Source organism: Chrysemys picta, chromosome 5 (genome assembly GCF_011386835.1).
Source record: "Chrysemys picta bellii isolate R12L10 chromosome 5, ASM1138683v2, whole genome shotgun sequence".
Classification (NCBI taxonomy): Eukaryota; Metazoa; Chordata; order Testudines; family Emydidae; genus Chrysemys; species Chrysemys picta.
Genome location: NC_088795.1, coordinates 113,305,746 through 113,331,016, shown reverse-complemented (window position 1 = coordinate 113,331,016; position 25,271 = coordinate 113,305,746). Strand labels below are relative to the sequence as shown.

General features: G+C 44.2%; 2 protein-coding genes across 5 annotated transcripts in view; one reads left to right on the top strand and one right to left on the bottom strand.

Annotated features, from left to right (window-relative positions):
- The window catches only part of TAPT1 (transmembrane anterior posterior transformation 1), a 112,560-nt gene extending 89,151 nt beyond the window's left edge, over nt 1-23,409 (bottom strand). For 2 of the 4 annotated variants that reach the window (XM_005296156.5, XM_008174138.4), the window contains exons 1-2: nt 23,127-23,391; nt 631-761 (exon numbers count right to left, since the gene is read on the bottom strand). In XM_005296156.5, coding sequence (XP_005296213.1) covers nt 631-661 — 31 coding nt within the window. In that variant the 5' untranslated portion in view covers nt 662-761; nt 23,127-23,391. Of the gene's footprint in view, nt 1-630; nt 762-23,126 lie in introns of all 4 variants that reach the window. The other 2 variants (XM_005296157.5, XM_005296155.5) reach the window with 2 other exon arrangements.
- LOC135983761 (uncharacterized) lies at nt 5,431-10,427 on the top strand. Its single transcript, XM_065597046.1, has 2 exons — nt 5,431-6,041; nt 9,858-10,427. The coding sequence occupies exons 1-2, from the start codon at nt 5,567-5,569 to the stop codon at nt 10,331-10,333; spliced, it is 951 nt and encodes a 316-aa protein (XP_065453118.1). The 5' UTR covers nt 5,431-5,566; the 3' UTR covers nt 10,334-10,427.
- Nucleotides 23,410-25,271: the final 1,862 nt, after the last annotated feature.

Here is a 25,271-nt window from a genome sequence, read left to right as displayed (position 1 = left end):
CTTTGCCCTAATTTATTTTAAATTTGGCCAAAAAAATTTTTTCCCTAGGCCCCAGACTATCAATTGTGAAGATTGGGGGGGGGGCAAATGGGGGTGGACCTCATGAAAATTCAACTACATTGTTATTAATGGCGTATCCAGCCACAGTGCCATACTTTTAAAGAGCTGGTATCATTTTCACCCCAATATGCTTTTAGATTAGGAAGGGCTTAAAAAAAAAAAAAAAAAGACACTGGTGTTTTACTGTAAAAGCAGAAGTGAATTTTGGGATCAAATGCATTTTCTCCAATACCTGCTTTCATTTTCTGATTGCAGGTAGCAGATGAATTTTGTTTCATTTGTTGATGCTCGGGACTTGCAATTAGGTTAGTTCAATTGCCTTCTAGCTTCTGCTAATGATATCATCAGCATGTGACCACCATCCACGGACTGCAAGTTGGAATCAGAGGGAGTAGGAGGAGCAGCAAGTTTGATCACAAAATAATAAATTAACTACCACCACAATTGGGGTTTATAAACAAAGCTCAATTTAAAAATTTGTTTTGAAGAATTAAATGACTCTAAATACCTTAACATGACAGCCATGGTTTGAATGTGTAAACCAAAATAAACATCTTAAGAATACTTCACCTTTTCCAATTCTCTTGGTATTCGCATACATGTGTATACTCTCTCTCGCCGTTCCGTGTATTTTGCTTCATTATGTTCAAGGAAGTAACCTCTTGTTAGTTCAGCACTGATGAACCTCAGCAATGAAAGGTCTGCACAGAGGAAAACATAAAAACAAGTAAAACCTGTACAGAAGACATATCAAACATTAACTCCTAGTGTGGATACAGCTGGAATAAGCCCCTGAGTAAAATAAGCTATATTTGCAAAGTGCAGTTTTGCTGGTATAACTGCATCTACACTAGGTACTTTTGGGAGCACAGCTAGGTCAGTGAGAGATCACACCTCATCACACCCTTGACAGGCACAGGTATGCTAGCAAAAGCTTGTAGTGTAGACCTGGCCTTAGTCTTTAAGAAATTTCTAAAACAAATGTAGTGTTACTGAAAGCTTTCAAATATTTAACATTTTCCTTCTCAGGGACACTGACAGTTTGTTCTTCATGCTTTATTAAAATCTTGGCTGATACCCATATTAAAATGTTCATAAATACATGACCAACTAATTCAATGCACAAAAATTATCACCACAAATCAGACATACTTGAGACCATTTGAAGAAACCTAGACCTCTCAATGGCACATAGATCTGATATGGCAATGATAAGAGCAGTTTTTGTTTTTTTTAAATGTGGTACAAACATTCACAGTAACTTCTGTTTTGATGGCATGTAGTAGTACTCAACACTTTTTTTTGGCCAAACTGGACAGTCACTACGCAAGAGGATAAATGGAGACAAGTCAGATATCAGGAATGGCAATATACAAAAACCTGTAGGAGAACACTTCAACCTCCCTGGCCACAGAATAGCAGATGTAAAGGTAGCCATCTTACAGCAAAAAAACTTCAGGACCAGACTTCCAAAGAGAAACTGCTGAGCTCCAGTTCATTTGCAAATTTGACACCATCAGATCAGGATTAAACGAAGACTGTGAATGGCTATCCAACTACAGAAGCAGTTTCTCCTCCCTTGGTGTTCACACCTCAACTGCTAGCAGAGCACCTCACCCTCCCTGATTGAACTAACCTCGTTATCTCCATACTGATTTATACCTGCCTCTGGAAATTTCCATTGCATCTGAAGAAGTGAGGTTCTTACCCACGAAAGCTTATGCTCCCAATACTTCTGTTAATCTTAAAGGTGCCACAGGACCCTCTGTTGCTTTTTTACAGGGCATAAAACTTCCCTATAGACTTAGACTGGTCTACATTACAAAGTTAGGCTGACCTAAGTTGCTTTGCATCGACCTATTTGTGCACGTCTATGCTTCAATTTGTCTTTGGCCAACGTAAGTGCCCTATTGCAGCAACACGCTACAATCACTTCCCTGAACAACACAGAGACAACTGAAATTGACGCAGTGCGAGTGTATACACTGCATGCCCTGTGTCACCTCAAACAGTCCTCCAGCAGTTGTCCCACTGCAGCAGTGACCAGTCTAGTCACAATTTTATACTCCACTGCCGGGGTTACAGAGACCGGAAGCCACCATCCCCTTTAAAATTCCCTGCATGTTTTTGAAGTGACTTCCTAATTGCCCACGTTGGCAAGCACACCTACCAGCTTGCCCTCGTTGTGTGCAACGGCCCAAACAACCATGCCAGCTCCATGTGCTAGAAGTGCTTCTGCCTGGACTAGACAGGAGGTGTTAGATCTCCTGGGCCTGCAGGGACAAGAGACTGTGCAACAACAGGCAAGGACCAGCCATACAAACACAGACATCTAAGATCATATTGCATGAGGGATGCAGCAAGGGGTATGACAGGGAACAGCAGCACTGCCATATTAAAGTGAAGGGATTTTGCCAGGAAGCGCAACAATAGATCTGGTGCTACACTGCAGACCAGCAGCTTCTACAAGGAACTGTATGTCATATTTGGCAGAGATCCTACCAGCATCCTAAAGACAGTTGTGGATACCTCAGAGGAGCTTGAGACTGAGACCATTGCCATGAACAATGAGGAGGAGGAAGATGCAGCAGAGAACTCGAGCCATGCCACAAGCCAGGCCCTGTTTGAGACTCTGCCACAGTATAGCCAGTCCCATCAGGTGAGCATGGATGAGCATGCATTTCTCTTTACAAAGTTTAAATTTAAAGATGTTGCTAGTTATCACGAGAAAGGTACAGACTTTTCATTGTTTTATTCATACAAGAAGAGGCAGAGATACCAAAGCAGAGGTAGAGTTAGCATCTGTTTTTCATTCCCGTTGGATTGCAGGGGGTGGGGGCTGGAGATGAGAAGGAAGCTGCGCAGGACTCCGACTATGTGTCTAGGTATGTCCATTTTAGTCTCCTGAGAGATCTTGGTGAAAGTTTCATGGAGGTACTCTGCAATTCTCTCCTGAAGTTTTCTAGGGACAGCTGCTTTATTTCCTCTACCACAGTAGGACGCTTTCCCATGCCGCTCTGTGATGAGTTAGGCTGTCACCAGCTTCAGGACACCAGTAGCAGCTGTGTTCTCTGTGCCATTGTGACCCTCAGGAGTGAGATATCAGCTAAAAATCACCACTACCTATGGAAAACAGTGCTAATATTCAGTGCCATTACCCCATGCTCGTATGCATGGAATAGGGACTGAAATTTTATAGCTTCATGCAACAGAAAATTCTCCCACGGTGGGCCATACCCACCATGGCTGAGGCTGGAGAGCGGTGCTGAACTGAGGTGGTCCAAAGCTGAAACGTCAATAAGCATTTCCTATCTGAAGTATTTATGGGACTATGGAAAGGGAGTTTTGAAACTAATCTTTCCCTTTTCTTTCTGACTCTAAATCCAATGGTACATCTATCTGTTTTTATCAGCAGCTTCTGGTATGGCAGCCTTAAGGGTGCCCTATCCATGCCTGCAGAACATCTGACCCTGATGAGGAGAGAGAATAGGACTAGAGAGGATACGGTCTGTGGGATCCTGCAAGTCAGTGCTGCATCAGACCATGAACAAAGGGCTTGGAGGCCCAATATGACTGACAGGATGGAGAAAGGCAGAGTGGACAGGTGAAAGGCTCAGAGTTCCAGAAGGAAAGGAGAAGGAAATGCAACAGGAAATAATGTGTCTACAGCATTGGGTTTGTTGCTTGAGTAGACCCTGGTTGACCTATATGTCCCAAAATCCCAGACTTTCCACCCACTGCAAATATTTGAGATCTCCATGGTTACTACTCCCTATACCCTGCAACATACTACGTACATCGTATCACAGGTCACACCCTTACCTTACCACTCCATGCCCGGGACACCAAGGAAAACCACAGCTCTACCTACCCTGACATGAAAAAAAACAGTTTTTGTACTTGTAGCCAATGACTAAATCCTAATTTTAAAGTTTCACTCTGTTAATTTAAATAAAATAAAATTATATTTTAAATAAATTGTATTATATTGCCCTTTTTTTTGCATACTGTTTTTCCAACTCAATAAAGTTCTGTTTTTGGAGAATGAAGTTGCCTTTATTAGTTCACACCTAATATTTCAGAATGCACAACAGTACCCAAAGCAAAGAGCACTTGTAAATGCACAACAAGCACCACATAATTCTTGGTTCAGGAAAATACCCAGTCACATTTATAAATGTAAAGCAAGCACTCACTACGCGATTTTTAGCAGCACTCAAATCTCCAGGCCCAGAAAACACTACTGTGGATGACCGTTAGAATGCTCTTTCAAAGTCTCCCTCACCTGTATAGCTCCACATTGAGCTCTTGTAATGGCCCTTGCATCTGACTGTTCAAATTCAACAGACAGCCGCTCTATCTCTGCCCTCAACTTGGCAACAGCTTTTCTCCCTTTGCCTCACAAATATTATGCAGGCAAGTGCACGGATATGAAAGATTTTGAGCTGCTCTATTCTGTTTCCTAAGCACAGCACTGAAAACATTGACTTGCCACCATTAACCGAAAAATAAGAGAAGAACTAAAATAAAATTAACTAGGTTGGTAAGAAATAGGGTGGCAACAGCAGGCCTTAGCATTAGGATGCATAAATTAACAATTGGATACAGATTAAAAGGGATGAGGTAATTGTTTACAGTTTAATAGTTTTGGTAAATTGGTGTGAGTAAAATGTTGGCACACAGCCAAGAAGAGTGAAATAGCAGTTTTGGGTTCCCCTATGGCTAGCATGTTGGCAGGCAGACAAATGAGACTTTGGCTAAGTAAAGGTCACTCCAACACTGCAGGGAGAGGTCAGTCAGGCATACTTCTCCAAAACTAGGTGAGGGTCACCAGACCATAAAAGTAAACAGACGATAATACTAAGACTTATTATGTAACAGCTTTGATTGACAGTTAGATTTAGCAGTTGTGATTGGACTAAGTACAGACCAATCAGAAAGGGTCTAAATTTCATTGGAGGATAAGGAAGGAGTGAAAGAATAACCAATCAGAGCAGGCCAAAATATGGCCTGGTCTACACTAGGCGTTTATGTCGAAGTTAGCGCCGTTACATCGAATTAACCCTGCACCCGTCCACACTGCAATGGTATTTAGTTCGACATAGAGGTCTCTTTAATTCGACTTCTGTACTCCTCCCCGACGAGGGGAGTAGCGCTAAATTCGACATGGCCATGTCGAATTAGGCTAGGTGTGGATGGAAATCGACGTTAATAGCTCCGGGAGCTATCCCACAGTGCACCACTCTGTTGACGCTCTGGACAGCAGTGCGAGCTCGGATGCTCTGACCAGCCACACAGGAAAAGCCCCGGGAAAATTTGAATTTGAATTCCTTTTCCTGTCTGGCCAGTTTGAATCTCATTTCCTGTCTGGACATCGTGGCGAGCACAGCAGCACTGGCAACGATGCAGAGCTCTCCAGCAGTGATGGCCGTGCAGTCTGGGAATAGAAAGAGAGCCCCAGCATGGACTGATCGTGAAGTCTTGGATCTCATCGCTGTGTGGGGCGATGAGTCCGTGCTTTCCGAGCTGCGATCCAAAAGAAGGAATGCAAAGATCTACGAGAAGATCTCTAAAGACATGGCAGAGAGAGGATACAGCCGGGATGCAACGCAGTGCCGGCGTGAAAATCAAGGAGCTGAGACAAGGCTACCAGAAGACCAAAGAGGCAAACGGACGCTCCGGATCCCATCCCCAGACATCCCGTTTCTACGAGGCACTGCATTCCATCCTCGGTGCGGCCGCCACCACTACCCCACCAGTGACCGTGGACTCTGAGGATGGGATACTGTCCACGGCCGGTTCCTCGGACATGTTAGGGGACGGGGAAGATGAGGAAGGAGATGAGGAGGACGAGGCAGTCGGCAGCGCTCACAACGCTGATTTCCCTGACAGCCAGGATCTCTTCATCACCCTTACAGAGATCCCCTACGAAGCGTCCCCAGCCGTTACCCCGGACACAGAATCTGGTGAAGGATCAGCCAGTAAGTGTTGTAAACATCTAAACATTTATTTTTAACAAAACAGGAATATTAACAATTAAAAGAATGGGTTGTTCATGATTAGTGTGCCCTAGGCGCTTAACGGTTTAGTAATGGGCAGTGCAAGTTTTGAAAAGAAATCTAGCAATGTCCGGTTTTCAGTGATTGTCCTGCACAAGCCGCTCTACTGTTTATTCCCTGCTACTGCAGCTACAGTAAAATGCGGTCTATGTGTCCGGGGATAGAGCAGTAATCCTCCTGGGACATCTCGATGAAGCTCTCCTGGAGGTAATTTGAAAGCCGTTGCATGAGGTTCTTGGGGAGAGCGGCCTTATTGGGTCCTCCGAAGTACGACACGTTGCCGCGCCACGAGATTATCAAGTACTCGGGGATCATTGCTCTGCACAGCAGGGCGGCATACGGCCCTGGTCTTTGGAGGCTTTCCCGGAGCACTCTCTCTTTGTCGCTCTCGGAGATCCTCATCAGGGTGATGTCGGCCATGGTGACCTGCTTTTAATTAGGTAGGGGAATGTTAGTGTTGGGACTGCTTTCCCGTTCCTTTACAGAACTGTAACCGCTGGTTTGCAGACACGCGGTGGAGGCGGGAGAGGGGCAGCCGAAAGGGATCGTTCCCGGGGACAGCCGCGAGGGGGTGGGACAGGGGCAGAGTTCCCGCTTGCCGGATTGCTGGCAGCAGGGACTGACATTGCTTTAAATGTGAAATGAGGCCAGTGGTAATATAAAAGTTTTAAGAAGAACAGGAGGACTTGTGGCACCTTAGAGACTAACAAATTTATTAGAGCATAAGCTTTCGTGGACTATAGCCCACTTCTTCGGATGCATATAGAATGGAACATATATTGAGGAGATATATATACACACATACAGAGAGCATAAACAGGTGGGAGTTGTCTTACCACCTCTGAGAGGCCAATTAATTAAGAGAAAAAAACTTTTGAAGTGATAATCAAGCTAGCCCAGCACAGACAGACAGTTAGATAACAAGTGTGAGAATACTTACAAGGGGAGATAGATTTCAATGTTTGTAATGGCCCAACCATTCCCAGTCCTTATTCAAACCGGAGTTGATTGTGTCTAGTTTGCATATCAATTCTAGCTCAGCAGTTTCTCGTTGGAGTCTGTTTTTGAAGTTTTTCTGTTGTAATATAGCCACCCGCAGGTCTGTCACTGAATGACCAGACAGGTTAAAGTGTTCTCCCACTGGTTTTTGAGTATTTTGATTCCTGATGTCAGATTTGTGTCCATTAATTCTTTTGCGTAGAGACTGTCCGGTTTGGCCAATGTACATGGCAGAGGGGCATTGCTGGCACATGATGGCATATATCACATTGGTAGATGTGCAGGTGAACGAGCCCCTGATGGTATGGCTGATGTGATTAGGTCCTATGATGATGTCACTGGAATAGATATGTGGACAGAGTTGACATCGGGGTTTGTTACAAGGATAGGTTCCTGGGTTAGTGGTTTTGTTCAGTGATGTGTGGTTGCTGGTGAGTATTTGCTTTAGGTTGGGGGGTTGTCTGTAAGCGAGGACAGGTCTGTCTCCCAAGATCTGTGAGAGTAAAGGATCATCTTTCAGGATAGGTTGTAGATCTCTGATGATGCGCTGGAGAGGTTTTAGTTGGGGGCTGAAGGTGACAGCTAGTGGTGTTCTGTTATTTTCTTTGTTGGGCCTGTCTTGTAGGAGGTGACTTCTGGGTACTCGTCTGGCTCTGTCAATCTGTTTTTTCACTTCAGCAGGTGGGTATTGTAGTTTTAAGAATGCTTGATAGAGATCTTGTAGGTGCTTGTCTCTATCCGAGGGATTGGAGCAAATGCGGTTATATCTTAGAGCTTGGCTGTAGACAATGGATCGTGTGGTGTGTCCTGGATGGAAGCTGGAGGCATGTAGGTAAGTGTAGCGGTCAGTAGGTTTCCGGTATAGGGTGGTATTTATGTGACCATCGCTTATTAGCACAGTAGTGTCCAGGAAATGGACCACTTGTGTGGATTGATCTAGGCTGAGGTTGATGGTGGGATGGAAATTATTGAAATCATGGTGAAATTCCTCAAGGGCTTCTTTTCCATGGGTCCAGATGATGAAGATGTCATCAATGTAGCGCAAGTAGAGTAGGGGCGTTAGGGGACGAGAGCTAAGGAAGCGTTGTTCTAAGTCAGCCATAAAAATGTTGGCATATTGTGGGGCCATGCGGGTACCCATAGCAGTGCCGCTGACTTGAAGGTATATATTGTCCCCAAATGTGAAATAGTTGTGGGTGAGGACAAAATCACAAAGTTCAGCCACCAGGTTAGCTGTGATATTATCAGGGATACTGTTCCTGATAGCTTGTAGTCCATCTTTGTGTGGAATATTGGTGTAGAGGGCTTCTACGTCCATAGTGGCCAGGATGGTGTTTTCTGGAAGATCACCGATGGATTGTAGTTTCCTCAGGAAGTCAGTGGTGTCTCGAAGATAGCTGGGAGTGCTGGTAGCGTAGGGTCTGAGGAGAGAGTCTACATAACCAGACAAGCCTGATGTTAGGGTGCCAATGCCTGAGATGATGGGGCGTCCAGGATATCCAGGTTTATGGATCTTGGGTAGCAAATAGAATACCCCTGGTCGGGGTTCTAGGCATGTGTCTGTACAGATTTGTTCCTGTGCTTTGTCAGGGAGTTTTTTTAGCAGATGGTGTAGTTTCTTTAGGTAATCCTCAGTGGGATCAGAGGATAATGGCCTGTAGAATGTGGTGTTAGAGAGCTGTCTAGCAGCCTCCTGGTCATATTCCAATTTATTAATGATGACGACAGCACCTCCTTTGTCAGCCTTTTTGATTATGATGTCAGGGTTGTTTCTGAGGCTGTAGATGGCGTTGTGTTCTGCATGGCTGAGGTTATGTGGCAAGTGATGTTGCTTTTCCACAATTTCAGCCTTTGCACGTCGACGGAAGCACTCTATGTAGAAATCCAGTCTGTTGTTTCGACCGTCCGGAGGAGTCCACGCAGAATCCTTTTTTTTGTAGTGCTGGTAGGGAGGATTCTGTGGGTTAGTATGCTGTTCAGAGGTATGTTGGAAATATTCTTTGAGTCGGAGACGTCGAAAGTAGGATTCTAGGTCACCGCAGAACTGTATCATATTCATGGGTCTGGAGGGACAAAAGGAGAGGCCCCGAGATAGGACAGACTCTTCTGCTGGGCTAAGAGTATAGCTGGAAAGATTAACAATATTGCTGGGTGGGTTAAGGGAACTACTGTTGTGGCTGCTTGTGGCATGTAGCAGTTTAGATAGTTTAGTGTCCTTTTTCCTTTGTAGAGAGGCAAAGTTTGTCTTGTAAATGGCTTGTCTAGTTTTTGTAAAGTCTATCCATATATATCTCCTCAATATATGTTCCATTCTATATATCTCCTCAATATATGTTCCATTCTATATGCATCCGAAGAAGTGGGCTATAGTCCACGAAAGCTTATGCTCTAATAAATTTGTTAGTCTCTAAGGTGCCACAAGTCCTCCTGTTCTTCTTTTTGCGGATACAGACTAACACGGCTGCTACTCTGAAACCTTTCATAAAAGTTTTAAACTGCCACAAGTGTACGGCTTATCATGTCTGCCTGCAACAGAAATTCCGTTGTGCTGCCTCGCTTCTCAAATGTGCTGTTCAAGACCCCAGGCACTGAACGCGAAGGCCGAGAATTCGACCTTGTGCTGAGTGCGCATGTGAAAGGTGCTGTGCATGGTCTTGTTCACAGAGAAAGACTATGTTCTTTGTTCACAACTACATTTATCTTTCTGAGGAATTCACTCCCTTTTTCCCATTTCCACAGCCCCGTCTGCGACTGTCTCACAACCTAGCCTGGAATCACACTCCCAGAGGCTAGCGCGGATTAGGCGTAGGAAGAAGAGGACACGGGAGGACATGTTCTCTGAGCTTATGGCCTGTTCCCAAGCCCAGGCAGCACAGCAGACCCAGTGGCGGGAGAACTTGACCCGAATGCACCAAGCCAACATGGATCGGGAGGAGAGGTGGCGGCAGGAAGACCAGCAGGCGACTCAAACGCTGCTTGGACTACTGAGGGAGCAAACGGACACGCTCCGGCGCCTTGTGGATGTTCTGCAGGAACGGAGGCAGGAGGACAGAGCCCCGCTGCAGTCCATCTCTAACCGCCCTCCCCCGCCACCAAGTCCCATACCCACCTCACCCAAAGTGCAAAGAAGGAGAGGCGGCAGAGTCCCTGCTAAGTCTCACTCCACCCCTGCAGAGAGCTCTAGTAGCAGAAGGCTCTCATTTCCCAAAATTTGAAAAGTTCTTTCCTTCCCGCCTGACACAAGCCCACGTCCAAGTTTCACCTCCCAATGCCATGTGTAGTTGATAATAAAAAATTCGTTTCTGTTAACTACTGTTTCAATCATGTTCTTTTGGAGGAGGAGGGGAAAGGGGGTTGGTAATTGGACAGGACAGTCTCCTTTGGCAGGGTACATAGTCGAGGGCAGGCACAGCAGCAGGGCACATACACAGTGCAGTGATGCAGTGACTAGTTACCCCGGTTAGTCTGGGAGGTTGTTTTGATGTAATGTGGGGGGGGGGGTGGGTTGCTCTGTGACTTTGTGGCGGGGGAGGGCAGTTACAGATCTTAAGCGCCGGTCCTTAGGCAGGATCACAGAGCCACACAGCATGGGATCTGTAACCGTCCTCCCCCTGCCACAAAGTCACATAGACCCCCCATACACACAGTCCCGATCAGAAAGGGTGACAGGCTCCGTTGAAACAAGCATCCCACCGCAGCGGAGCCTGTCAATCCTTGAGTTTAGAAGCTGCATTCGCGTCACAACACTACACCCGCTCCGCACCACAGTCTGCGTCCCAGTTTTAAAAAATTCCCGCGAAAACAGTATTAAAGAAAACGGTGTGCTTTAACAAAGTAGAACTATTTTTATTTCGACACGTGTGTTGGAGGGGGGGTGAAGGGGGTATGTAACTGGATAGGATAGTCAACATTAACTGGGTAAAGAAACGGGGGCAGGTTTAGCTTCTCAGTAACACAAACTTTAAAGTCACAGGTTACCCTGCTCACTCAGGAACTTTGCTTTCAAAGCCTCACGGACGCACAGCGCTTCCCGCTGGTCTCTTCTAATCGCCCGGCTGTCTGGCTGTGAGTAATCAGCAGCCAGGCTATTTTCCTCAACCTCCCACCCCGCCATAAAGGTCTTCCCCTTGCTCTCACAGAGATTGTGGAGCACACAGCAAGCTGCTATAACAATGGGGATATTGGTTTCGCTGAGATCACAGCGAGTCAGTAAGCTTCTCCATCTCCCCTTGAGACGGCCAAAAGCACACTCCACCACCATTCTGCACTTGCTCAGCCGGTAGTTGAAGAGTTCTTTTTCAGTGTCCAGGGCGCCAGTATAGGGCTTCATGAGCCAGGGCATTAGCGGGTAGGCTGGGTCCCCGAGGATGACTATAGGCATCTCCACATCCCCAACAGTTATTTTGTGGTCCGGGAAGTAAATACCTTGTTGCAGCCGTCTAAACAGACCAGAGTTCCTGAAAACACGAGCGTCATGAACCTTGCCCGGCCATCCGACGTAGATGTTGGTAAAACGTCCCCTGTGGTCCACCAGTGCTTGCAGCACCATGGAAAAGTAGCCCTTTCGGTTAATGTACTGGGTGGCCTGGTGGTCCGGTGCCAGGATAGGGATGTGAGTTCCATCTATGGCCCCACCGCAGTTTGGGAATCCCATCGCTGCGAAGCCATCTATGATCGCCTCCACGTTTCCCAGGGTCACTACCTTTGGCAGCAGTACATCAACGATTGCCTTCGCTACTTGCATCACAACAACCCCCACGGTAGATTTGCCCACCCCAAACTGGTTCGCGACTGACCGGTAGCTGTCTGGCGTTGCAAGCTTCCAGAGGGCTATGGCCACTCGCTTCTGTACACTCAGTGCAGCTCGCAATCGGGTGTCACTGCGCTTCAGGGCAGGGGACAGCAACTCACAAAGTTCCAGGAAAGTTCCCTTCCGCATGCGAAAGTTTCGCAGCCACTGGGATTCATCCCAGACCTGCAGCACTATGCGGTCCCACCACTCAGTGCTTGTTTCCCGTGCCCAGAATCGCCGTTCCACGGCATCAACATGACCCATTGCCACTGTGATGTCCTCGGCGCTGGGTCCCCTGCTTTCTGACAGGTCTGTGCTACTCTCAGACTTCAGGACATCACCGCGGTGCCGTAGCCTCCTCGCCTGACTTTTCTGCATCTGCCTCAGGGAAACCTTTAAGATAAGCTGCGAGGCGTTGAGAGCGGCCACAACTGCAGCGACGGTCGCAGCGGGCTCCATGCTCGGAGTACAGTGGCGTCCGCGCTGTCAATGACTGGAAAAGTGCGCGAACTGATTTCCCGCCGGCGCTTTCAGGGAGGGAGGGCGGGAGTGATGGACAGATGACGACAGTTTCCCAAAAGCACCCTGGACTCATTTTGTTACCCAGAAGGCATTGCCGGCTACACCCAGAATTCCAATGGGCAGAGGGGACTGCGGGAACTGTGGGATAGCTGACCACAGTGCACCGCTTCGAATGTCGACGCTTTCACCGTTAGTGTGGACGCACAAAGTCGAATTACTGTCCTTAGTGTGGACACACACGTTCGACTTTGCAATATCGATTACAAAAATTCGATGCAAGTAAAATCGAACTACTCTCGTAGTGTAGACAAGGCCTATGAACATAAGGCAGACAGTCAGCAGGCAAAAGTGTGTGGTTGTCAGTCAGTCGAATGGTCAGGAGCAGCGAGAAGCAGCAGCAGCACTGCTGGGACAGAGCAGAAGGACCTTGACAGAGCAGAAGAAGAGACATCTACAGAGAATAAGCATGCTAGCTATAGTGTAAATGTAGAATAAAAATAGGATTAATAAATATGTGTGTTTGTATGTTTGGGTTAATAAAGATGTGTGTTTGTGTTATGAACGTTACATTGTTCTATATGTATAAAGTTTAAGGGCTTGTCTACACTACCGCTTAAGTTGATATAACTTAGGCTGCTCAGGGGTGTGAAAAAACACAGTCCCCTGAGCAACGCAAGTTACATCGACTTAAAATGTTATCCAGACTGCGCTACGTCAGCAGGAGATGCTCCTGCCGACATAGCTTCTGCCTCTCATTGAGGTGGAGTAATTATGCCGACGAGAGAGTGCTCTCCCATCGGCACAGTGCATCTATACCAGGCACTACAGCAGTGAAGCTGATGTAGCACGGTAGTGTAGACTTGCCTTAGATACAAGATTGTTGTCAGTGACTGCAGGTGACTGATCACCACATGCATAATACAGTCACTTAGTATTGCTTTAACTATATGTTTATGGTTCAGGTATTTTTAACCTGACCCTAAGAGTGTGCTAATGGATTTATGTTTTGATTTATGTTTAGATGAATTGGATCAGGGAAAATTGGTAAAATAAAGAAAATACTTTGTTTTGGAAAGTGTACTGCCTGGATGTCAATTCTTTGAGTGGAGGGCTGTATCAGTGTCCTCCCACAGGTAAACAGATCTAGTCTGTTCTGAGGAGTTTCCTGAAGGGTATAGGGAGATTCTTGGTAAACCTTGGCAATTTCACTAGGGCAGCTCCCCTCCTTTCACCTTGCAGGAACAGATTAATAAATCAGCATCTGGGGAACCTGAAAATAACAAATAGAAGGGCTACTCTGGAATCCCTGAGTCTGTTCTTGGGGTAAATGTACAGCTTCATAAGCCAGCAGCAAGGGGTAGGCTAGGCGCCCCAGAATAGCTATTGACATTTCAATACCACCATTGGTAATCTGTTGGCCAGGAAAGAACATCCCTGCTTGCAGCTTTCTGAATAGTCCTATGTTCTTAAAGATGCAAGCGCCAGGCACCTTCCCTGACCAACCCACACTGATATCAGTGAAGTGTTCCCAGTGATCCACCAATGCTTGCATAACCATAGAAAAGTAGCCCTTTGTGTTGATGTACTTGGTGGAAAGGTGGGCTAGGGCCAAAATATGGATATGCATTCCATCTATCCCCCACTGCAGTTTGGGAACCCCACTGCTAAAAGTCCTCCACCAGAGTTAGTCCTGCATAGCAGGAGATGATTAATGGTGCTATACACTTGCAGGAGAACATGAACACGCGCACACACATGATTTTTCTACTCCAAAATGATTTCCAACTGACAGGTAGCAATCCAGCACTGCAAGCTTCCAGAGTGTGACCACCAGTCCCTTCTCCCCTATCAGTGCAGTTCTCATTCTGCACTACAGAACTGAGTTGAGCTTGGCACACAGAGCCAGGAATGTGGCTTTCATGTTCAAAAGTTCTGCAGCTACCACACATCATCCCAAGCTTGCATTACAATGCAATCCCACCAGTCAATGCTCATTTTTCAGGCTCCATCATCTGCAGTTCCTCTGTAAACACCAACAACCTTGAATTCTTTTTCATCTGTCCCTTAGAAAACTGTCTAAGAAATCATCATGACCCCCATTGCTGCAGTATTTCCCAAGGATCTGCAAATACAGAAGAATCGTGTCCTGAATTTGCAACATTTATGAGAATAGTGAATAGCCTTGCAGGCTTTATGCATCTGTCAGAGATGGCAGACATCAAAAAGTCCCATGCAGGTGCGTGGGACTTTTTAAAAAAAGGTGAGAAAATTATGGGACATGGACGGGGATAGTTGCATGCTGGGAACTTGACTTGTGGCTCCCAGAAAAACCTGGGTAAGTCATTTCTATTTCAGAACACATTGTAAACATTTCCCAAAAAGGGAGCAAGCCAGATTGTGGCACGTAGCACACTGGGATACCTTCCTGTGGTGTACCACACTTTGCATTAATACAAGCACTCTTGGTGAGTATGCACAGTGCTGGCCCATGCAGCCAAGTAGGCATGTGACTGTGAAATACACAAACTTCAGTGGCTGTGCGCCAATGTAACTTGCATTGACCAAAGTTTGTAGTGTAGACACAGGCAAGGCATTAAATGTAGCACTTCCTTTACAAGCATTATTCCAGTATTTCCCAAATTTTTCATGCTGAGCATCAGGAAAATGAAACCAATTACTGCCCCATACTTGTCTCTGCAACCCTGCCATGTGTGCATACAGCCTACACATCTTAATTTATACATCTTCCACCTTCTTGCTCTACTTTACTAAATGAAAGTGTAGATAATGATACTTCTCCTTTCTTATATGCTTTGAAGAGAGGCGAAAGAGTTAACAATGTTGACATTTAAGATATCACCACTGGCACCTGAATTAGTACCCACTGAAATGAAAGGGGCAATTCACACCACACAGCTATTGTTTCTGGCTCTCTACAAATTCAGGGCAGGTCTACACTTAAAACGCTGCACCAGTGCAGCTGTGCCACTGTAGCGCTTCAGTGAAGATGCTACTATCCGAGAGGAGAGTTTCTTCTGTCAGTGTAGTTAAATATCTCTCAGATAGAGGCAGTAGCTATGCTGATGGGAGAAGCCCTTCCATCTATGTAACGCTATCTACACTGGGGGGGTTAGGTCAGTATAACTGTGTCACTCAGGGATGTGGATTTTTCACCCCTAAGTGGCATAGTTATACAGATGTAAGTTTATAGTGTAAACGTGGCTTCAGGTATTGGTTATAAACTTCATATTCTGAAGGTTTTCTTTGCAACAATAACAGCTATACTTTATTATTATTATTATTATTATTAATGAAAGCTGACACTTTAGTGAAGCATAGAGAGGTCTGTCTATGCCCGCCACTGGCTTGTCCTTCACCTTGGCCAAGTGAGGCCTGGTATATGCTTAAAATATAGGTTGAGCCAGCTACAGTGTGAAAAATCCACACTCCTGAGAACTGTAGTTATGCCGACCTATTCCCTGGTGTAGACACAGCTAGGTCAATGGAAGGATATTTCCATTGACCCAGCTACTCTTGCTCTTGGAGACGGTGTTCCTACACCGACAGAAAAACCCCTTCCATTGGTGTAGGCTGTGTCCACATTATGCGACTATGCCAGCAGAGCTATGGCACCATAGCTATGCTGCTATAGTCATTATAGCATAGATATGGCCTGAGACATGCCCCACAAGTTGGGAAACACTGCATTAATCAATCCTCCTGTCTGATGCAGAAAATTACCACCACCACTTAAACAGCGAAACAGAGGTTAAATCCCCTGCCCAAGATCACAGAAGCAAATCAGGGGCAGAGTGTATAAGAACTCCAGGTCCTGGGCTCTGATAACTAGGTCACATTGCCATGGACATCAATCTATACTTGTTTCCACAGTTTGGGTAAGAGTTTTTAAAACAAGTGTTTGATAGGCATTAAAACAACACAATTCAACCCACCAAATTAAATCTTAGACTAATCAGATCGTTTTCTATCTCATTAAGACCAATACCCTATATTTCAATGGTGATAAAACAAATGTGCAAGATAGTGGTTAACAGGATAAGGAAACTGTATCTACAAATCATGGAAGTGGTAGCATCAATGTGGCAACTACTCTCAGAATGGAATGTTCCTTTTAGCTTAAACCTGTAATGGAATGGAACGCCATCTAAAAACAATGTCGGATTTCTTTCAGTTTAAGAACAACAAAAGCCGTTGTTTCAATTGAAAACTTTCAGTGGCTTGAATTTCATCTTTATTGCAGGATGGAGAAAGAGAGAAAATCTGCCCCCATTCTTTCAATGGAGAGATTCAAATATTTGAACAGGGAGGGTATTTTAAGGTTTCCTGTTCTTTTGGGTTGTTTATTTGGTGAGTTAACTGATCAGTGGAACACTAGACTTAAAAAAAAAAAAAAATCACGTGTGTCTGGAAATATTGTACCTACTATTGCTACAAACAACTCCTTGAATTCCTGTAGCTGAAAGATTAGAGAAAAATATTTATCGGGGGATTAAGGGGCAAGTGTAGCACATGAAATTAATCACATTTTTTCCTCCACTTGATTAACTTTCAAGCTGACATTCTCCCTTTAAGCAATTTGCTTTCAATTTTCTCTCTCCACAACTCTCACCATCCCTAAAATCTGTTTCTGGGTCCCCAAACCTGTGATTCCTTTGGGAACTGAGGGGGGATCCACATCTCCTGGTGCTCTCATCCCAACCTCATATACGTACAAAGTTTCTGAGCAGAACACTGAAGGAAGATGGGTTTTATAAGACCACATCTTCCTTTAGTGCTCCATTGTGGAGCCTAATAGGAATATAGGACTGGAGTGAAGTCTGGGCCCGTCATATAACCCCATTGATAAATTTATCAAGATCCATCTTAAAACTAGTTAGATTGTTTGTTCCCACTACTCCTGTTGGAAGGCTATTCCAGAGCCTGTGATGGTTAGAAAATTTGTAACTTTGAGCCTAAAAATGTCCCACTTCATGGCCACCCCAGTTCTGCCCCATCCATCTGCATCAATTGTAGTCTGGACTAGGACAGCAGTGCCTTCAGAGTTTGGCCTACTGAACTGGGGATTTAGTTCCATCCTCAATGAGTTCATCAATCAATAAGGTCCGTAACTGATGATTTGAGAGCAGGGAATAATTTGAGAAATAGTGCTCTCACCCAGGATTTATATTGCCACTGATTGGTCAAAGTACTGAGGACAGTCAGAGATGAAGTTCCAGCTCAGTAAATCCAATTGCACAGTGGGAATCTCATAACTGAAAAGAACATTTATGGAGGCATCATTAAAAATGTGCAATCCTGGCAAATAAGCAAATTTAAAGAGCTATTTTTAAATGTGACCGCCTAGATTTTCTGTGCTACCATCCAGAGAAGCTAATAAGCAAGGTCATTAGTAAAAAATATTTGATGCTACCAGTTGTTGACCTGGGTTGGAATGCTTGAACCTTGGCAAAGAAGACATTAGAAAAGCTGCAGAGTTGACTTCCTCAGTCTCTAAAAGATGAAGTCAGGGATTCTTCACACTAGGAGCATCTCCTCCCATCTGCAAGAATATGTTATGTGTAAACTCATCCAGCCCAAGAGAAGAAGAGACACACCCCTGTCAAGGTTGAGGCACTTTGGTAGGCCAGCAAGAAGAGACTTATCCTATTCTATACCAGTTACTGTCAACAGATACTACACTTGGACCACAGCTCAAAGAAGGCTAGAAGAGAACTCTGTAATAATGTAGTCTGACCTCCTGCATAACACAGGCCATAGACGACTTCCCTTTCTTCGTCGGGTAGATATTAAACAGATGCTTTAGACACCCTGATAAGATATATATTTTGATCCACCGAAACATCAGACTATGCTATTCCTGCCTGAACTCCTGTAACAATCTCACCATGATTGGTAAAAATTAATTTGAGAACATTAAGATTCAGAATAAAAGCAACAATATACAACTATTATGGTCTAACTGAAATTCCAATAATACTGGAATCACTGCATAGGGACTTAAATGAGTTGAACTGAAAACTTTCTAATGCAAAAAAGGAAAGTTACTTGCCATTTCATTTTGTTTATCTTAAGATACCATCACATAGGATTCTCACTCCTGGGTCTTAGCCTTTTTAAGATAAAAATACAGCTTTTATATTTAATCCATGGAGGGGTGCCGTAAATGGTGAGCTACATGTACTACTGGTTATCATTAAGGCAAAGATTTTTGTCACAGATATTTTTAGTAACAGTCACAGACAGGTCACAGGCAATACAGAAAAATTCACGGAAGCCTGTGACCTGAAAATATCTCTCTTTTTACTAAAAACATCACTGACAAAATGAGGAGCCGCTGGGCAGCTGGCTGAGAGTTCCGGGGACCCCTCCACCAGGTATTGGGCTCGGAGGTCCAGGGGCCCCCTCTGCCCGCTTAGAGCTGGGGTCCCCCTCCGCTCAAGGCAGCCAGGACCTGCGGGGTACTCCCTGTAGTGGCCAGGAGCTGTGGGGTACCCCATGCAACAGCTGGGATATTTGGGGTACCCCTTGTCGCCCATGGCGACTCAGTCACTGATTCCGTGACTTCCGCGACCTCCATGACAAAATCTTAGCTTTAGCTATCATGCATCACCCCGCCAACTACGAGTCTCCTCATAATATTCTAGTCTGTTCCTCCTTGCAGGAGGCAAATCTCCCAAAACAATGTAAATATAAGATAGAAATGTGCCTCAAAAATAAGTGCAAAGCATTTTGCAAGACAAAAAACCCCACTTCAACAAATACCCTCGAAACTGAGGGAAGGTGGGCAGGTGAGTGGGAATCCTGCAAGATGTTAGTTTGAGAGAAGCAAAAAATACAAGCAAGCAATTTTCCTTCTCCAAAGGTATCTATGCAGAATTCTCCCTCCCAGAAAGAAAGAAGCCTCAGGGATAGCTGAAAAGAAAATGAGAACAAATAAGCAATGAGGGCAAGGTTCACAGTTAACAAATAGGTTTATATATATTTTAAAATCTACATCACAAGGAGGACTAAGATTCTTCTCAAAACTCAGAATCAAGCACAACATACAAGACTGTAGAATGAGCAAATGGGGGAGAGGGGCATTTAGAAATTTAGTCAACTGAAAATAATGGACATCCTAAAGCAAAACAAAACCTCTTTTGGTAAATGGGGAGAAGAACTTTTAGCTGCTTTGCAGATGTCTATGATAATGGAAACATCACTAAAACAGGCTGGTGCAATAACCTTGGCTCAGGCAGAGTGACATAGCTGTCTAGTTCAGACCAAATACGTCAAAGCAATGTGAAATACAATCAGATAGTCATGTAGACATGGTCCTCTTGGTAACAGTATTCCCCAATGAACTAGTGTGAACTGAAAAAAGTACTTGGGTGGACTTTATAAGGGCTCTAGTCTGCTCCAAATAGGACCCCAAGGATCTTTAACATTGAGTATATAGAGAAGGGCCTCATCAAGATGGCCAGGCACGTGGATGCAGGGGGAAAATTTTGGCAGGATCATAGGCTTAAGGTGGAACTCTGACATCACCCTGGAAAGGAATCAAACTAGTCTACACTACCACTTTATCTTTGTAAAATCTGATATACCATGGATAAGAGACTGGGAGCCAAAGCTAATGTATTTTGAAAGCTAGAGGTATTGCCATCCAGAAAATGACCTTCTGTATAAAAAACCCAAAATCATAGGAATGGAGAGGAAGTTCAAAAGGAACTTTCATCAGTGTTGTCAGGACCATATCAATAATCCATTACAGAAGACCTCTTGACGCGGATTTTCAAGTTTATGAAGAGCTTGACAAAGGCACTGGTCTACTTTTGACTAGTTCGGGATATGCCAAAACACAAAATATCTCCAACAGGAGTTTGGTATCACACCACCATACCTTCTCACAAGAAACATTCTATTCCCAAGCCTTCCCCTAGGCCAAACCCTCTCCATGGGCTGGAAAAGTACCTCTTTCCTTCACAAATGCAGCCTTCTCATGATCTGAATGGTAACTACCAACTGTATGCCAGTTCTATCCTCATCCTGACTGTCTAAAATACATGCTGTGTCCCTACTGCCATTTCCCAACCTGAGGCAAGAATTGAAAACTGGCAGCAGTAGAAAGGAAAACAAGGACTCAGTGGACAAATACAGACTGAAGAACTTTGTGCTTTATTTGTTTTGAGTATAATCTCCCTCAAAATGTAAGAAGTTAAAACAGACTTTTTTAAAGGACAAAGATACTGATTTACCTAAGGTATACTGCAACATGTAGATACTCGCATGAAAAATATAATATAAAGCACTAAGTAGAAAAGGAGAAACCCATTTATAAGAATGTAAACACAACCTTATCTATGGCTCACTCTATGCTCCCATTACATATAAATTGCTCTGTCATTTCCAAAATGCCAAGCTACTACCTTCTCGTCACTTGAAATAAGTATATGTTTAAGCTGGATTCAAAAGTCCCAGAAGTGAATCAATATGACAATACAAGCTTCAGAAAAATCAGTTATTTCCTCTTGTGGCCTCCCCAGAACATCCTGTCTATGCTAACTTGCTTATATTATAACAGAAGGAACTATTTTTAATTTTGGGAACTTGTACAATTTGAGCATATTGCTAGAGCCAGATATAAGTGAAGTTCTTTTAGTTTTTATATCAAGGTAAGTAAACATTAAGCAAAGACAGTTTATTGTATTTTTTTTCTAAATAAAGGTTTTTTTATTCTTGAAATCCATTATGAACTATTGGCTCTTATATACCTGAATTTAAATATTATTTATTCAAAACTAATGTTAAAATATATGTTTTGTATTTTTTCTACATAGGAAGACATTTTAGAAAGATACCTAAACATATTATTTACTCAACAACTTTTTGGGTACATCAGTATAAATCCTAAATATAACATTCCATTTCCATTTTACTATAAAAAATTTGTAATATCGTAATCAAGCGAAATCAGTAGTTGTGGTGATTTAACGTTAATGCAGTTTCATTAATACCACAAAGGCAAAATGATCCTATAAATCTTATGACATAACACAGTTGTCAGGAATGCGGTAGAATTTGAGGCTGATATAACACTAGTAAAGCTTGAATGGAAATAATTCAGCTTTTAGTAAACAGTTCAATGAAAATCATACCTACTCTGTTTTCTATTCTAATGTAAACTTATGCTCAAATCCATAAAGCGGTAGATGAACAGTCTCAAAGTTTGATTTCTTCTTCAAACCTGTTTTCAAAAGCCATTTTTAGCAAGGTATTATGTTAACAGTTCTAATATCATATATAATAAATATCAATATTTAGAATCTTAAGAGTTAAATCAGAACCACCAACACAATAAACTACACTAATTTTATTTTTTTTAAACGATAAAAGATTTATCTGTTTCTTCTAAAGATGACAGAATACAGGACTTGGAAACAGCAGCAATTCAAGTGCAAGTCTGCATACAATTGTAGCTTGATGGCAAAAATTATTACATTTTCCTTACATTATTTTCCTCTTACAAATGGTCATTTAAACTAAATGTAGCTAAACTGAAGACCACATATAACAATGCATAATTACATTTTTGGAGGCTTATACAATATACAATACTTATATTTCGTTCTAGAGACTAAATAGATTTCTCAAATTACAATATTCTGTATTAAGCAAATTCATTTATCAAAAACTGTTTATTCAGTAAGTGTTTTCTGTGCCTCAGTGACAGAACACTGGACAAACACACCCAAATAGTTCAAAACAGTATAACAGACAAAACACAGTACCTATCTACATCTGAAACTCTGTAAAATTAGTTTGGAATACAGTACACTATTTTGTGGAATCGTTTTCTTAGCTGAAGTCATAGCAATAAATTACCCACTGACTTCTCCTAACATTGATTTATAATACTTATTGATTACAGTTGATCTTTTTATCATTGTACACATTACATGAAACTACATGGAAATGCCACTATTCTGGTCCCCTTTATTGAACACAACTGTAAATTTGATTTAAAGATATAAATCACTTAGACCTTTTTTAAAGGTACATCACTTACCAAATCTAAGCATAAGGAGAAAATAAGCAGATGTAATGACTAATAAGACATTGTTAACTAGTTCACAAAGACTTCTGACGTCACTTAAGCTACCACAGATGCTACATACCACCCATATTTGAACTATGTTGCACAGTTTTTAAAGTCTCTGGCCAAAATTTTCAACCATAGGTGCCTAAAATGCTCTTAAACGGATATGCAGAATTTAGGAGCTGTGGATTTACCAGGCCACGTTCACTTAGTAGCCTAAAACCAAATGTAAGAGGCTGACTTTAGGCCCCCACGTTGAACACTTTTGGTCGCAGACTTTAAACAGAGTGTTTGCTGAGTGCATCAGTGAGACACTTACTATCGCAGCACTCACATGACCACCGCTTTGACAGCCCGGAACCAAACTCCCTCTCTGAAAGGCCCTGCTTCAGCGCCCGCTGCTCTCGGGGTCCCGGGCTGTCCGGAAGGCTCCCCCAGTCCAGCCAGCTGGAAGGGACAGCTCCACTCCCGGCCTCCCTGGGGACCCCCCTCCCCAGCACGCTCCTCACCCCCAGCCAGCCTCTCTCCTCGCTAACTTCAACCCCACCCTTCCCGGCGCCTCACCCCGAGCCCCAGCCGGGCCCCTGCCCCTCACCTGAGACGCTTCTCTTCTTTTTCCGCTCCCGGTCGCTCTCGTAGAAGCCCAGGGTTTCGGTTCGCTGCGGCGGCTGCCCGGAGCCGCCGGCCGGCGGCCAGGACTCACCGCTCGAACAGCTGCTTTTCTGCTCCCCCCTTCCCGCGTCCTGCTGCTGCTGCTCCGGGGCGCCGCCTCGCCTCCCGTCCCCGCTGCTGCCGGGAGCGGCGGCATCAGCGACGCCCGCCATGTTCGCCTCCAGCAGCGCAACAAACTCCACTACCCCGCGCCCCCAATGTGCGTCACCGCCGTGCGACGCTCCCGCACGATCCTGACCGCCTCTCACGTCCCAGGGAGGGAGGAGAGAACTCCGGGCGCCATCTTGCGATAGGCAAAGCCATTGTTAACCATTTACTTTCCACGGGCCTCCTACTGAACTAGAGCTAACGTTTCAGCTCTCTCAGGCCTCACACAAACCTGCCCAGGGCCTGAGCGGGTCTGGCGCTCAATCTACTCTAGGTCCGGCTCTTTAGATGCTATTAAGTCTGGGGAGAGGATTTAATACAGAACGGACCTAATGGGTCATTCTAGCCTGATATCCTCTGGGAAGCGGCACGGGCAAGGGATGTGCCGGCCACGGCTTCCCGCCGCCCCCATTGGCCTGGGGCTAGGGTCACTAGATAACAAGTGTGAAAAATCTGGAACAGGGGGTGGCGGGGTAATAGGGGCCTATATAAGAAAAAGCCCCAAATATCGGGACTGTCCATATAAAATCCGGACATCTGGTCACCCTACCTGGGACGGTGAACGGCGGCCAGTGGGAGCCGTGATTGGCCGAACCTGCCAACGCGGCAGGTAAACACACTGGCCCGGCCCGCCAGGATGCTTACCAGAGGTTGCCGACCCCGGGCCTATACTATACAGATGTCATGGGGAAGACCAGCCTTTCTCAAATTTCAGGGGGATTGTGTTATTGCCACCATTACTTCTGCGCTTAGGGTGACCAGACAGCAAATGTGAAAAATCCAGCAGCCTCCATTCTCCAGCTGCCCAGCTCTGAAGGCAGTGCCACTGCCAACTACGCAGAAGTAAGAGTAGCAGTACCACAACCGCTCCCCTCTACAATAACTTTGTGACATCCCCCCCCAAAACTCCTTTGGGCTCAGAACCGCTACAATTACAACACCATGAAATTTCAGATTTAAATAGCTGAAATCATGAAATTTACTATTTTTAAAATCCTATGACTGTGAAATTGACCAAAATGGACCATTAATATGGTAGGGCCCTACCTATCTGGTATACATTTGTGAAAGTTGGTAACACTGTCAATGTTGCATGCATATATACTGGGGCATAGGGAGATCAAATCACAAGTCAGACCAAAGAACACGATTCAATTTTATTTAAAATCTCATAATTCTAAAATGTTGGGGTTGGCAATACTGTTATTTATTTGTATCAAGGGAGCATCTAAGGTCCCCCATCAGGGATCAGCACCTCATTGTGTGAGGCACTGTACACACACATAATGAAGAAATGGTCCAGGCCCCAATGTGCTTACAATTTAAGTATAAGACAAGAGACAACAGGTAACTGCAACAAACAGTTGTGGGGAGCACAATGTAACAGCAAAACAATTAGTGTGATAAACAACCTAACTGGTATAAAGGGATGACAGGACAATAACAAATAGGATCAAGAAGTAGCCAAAGAATCACTAATTAATGGAGATAACCTATCTCCTAGAACTGGAAGGGACCACTAAGCTCTTGCAGTTCAGAAATAGTAGTTATTGACAAGTGTCCAATAAATGAATGGGGATCCAGTTGTGTATCCTGATTTCCATTTTAAATTTCTCCTTTTGTATGTTTTATTAATTGACGATGTTGGTTCATGCTGATTGGTTTTGGTTGATATGTTTTATTTGGATTTGATTATAAAAAGTAAGATGGCCATTGCATTCAGTGCATAGTAATCTCTCTCCCTCCACACTTTATGACAAGGTACATAATCTTTTGTAACTCTGGCCTATATCAATGATTTTATAAGGCTGTCATTGAGCGATTTTTAGGTTTGAATTTAATTCAGTACACTGGATTTAGCACTTACAAACCATGCCATGGGATCTTTATTGACAATGACCTTGATCTTATATGAAAGAAG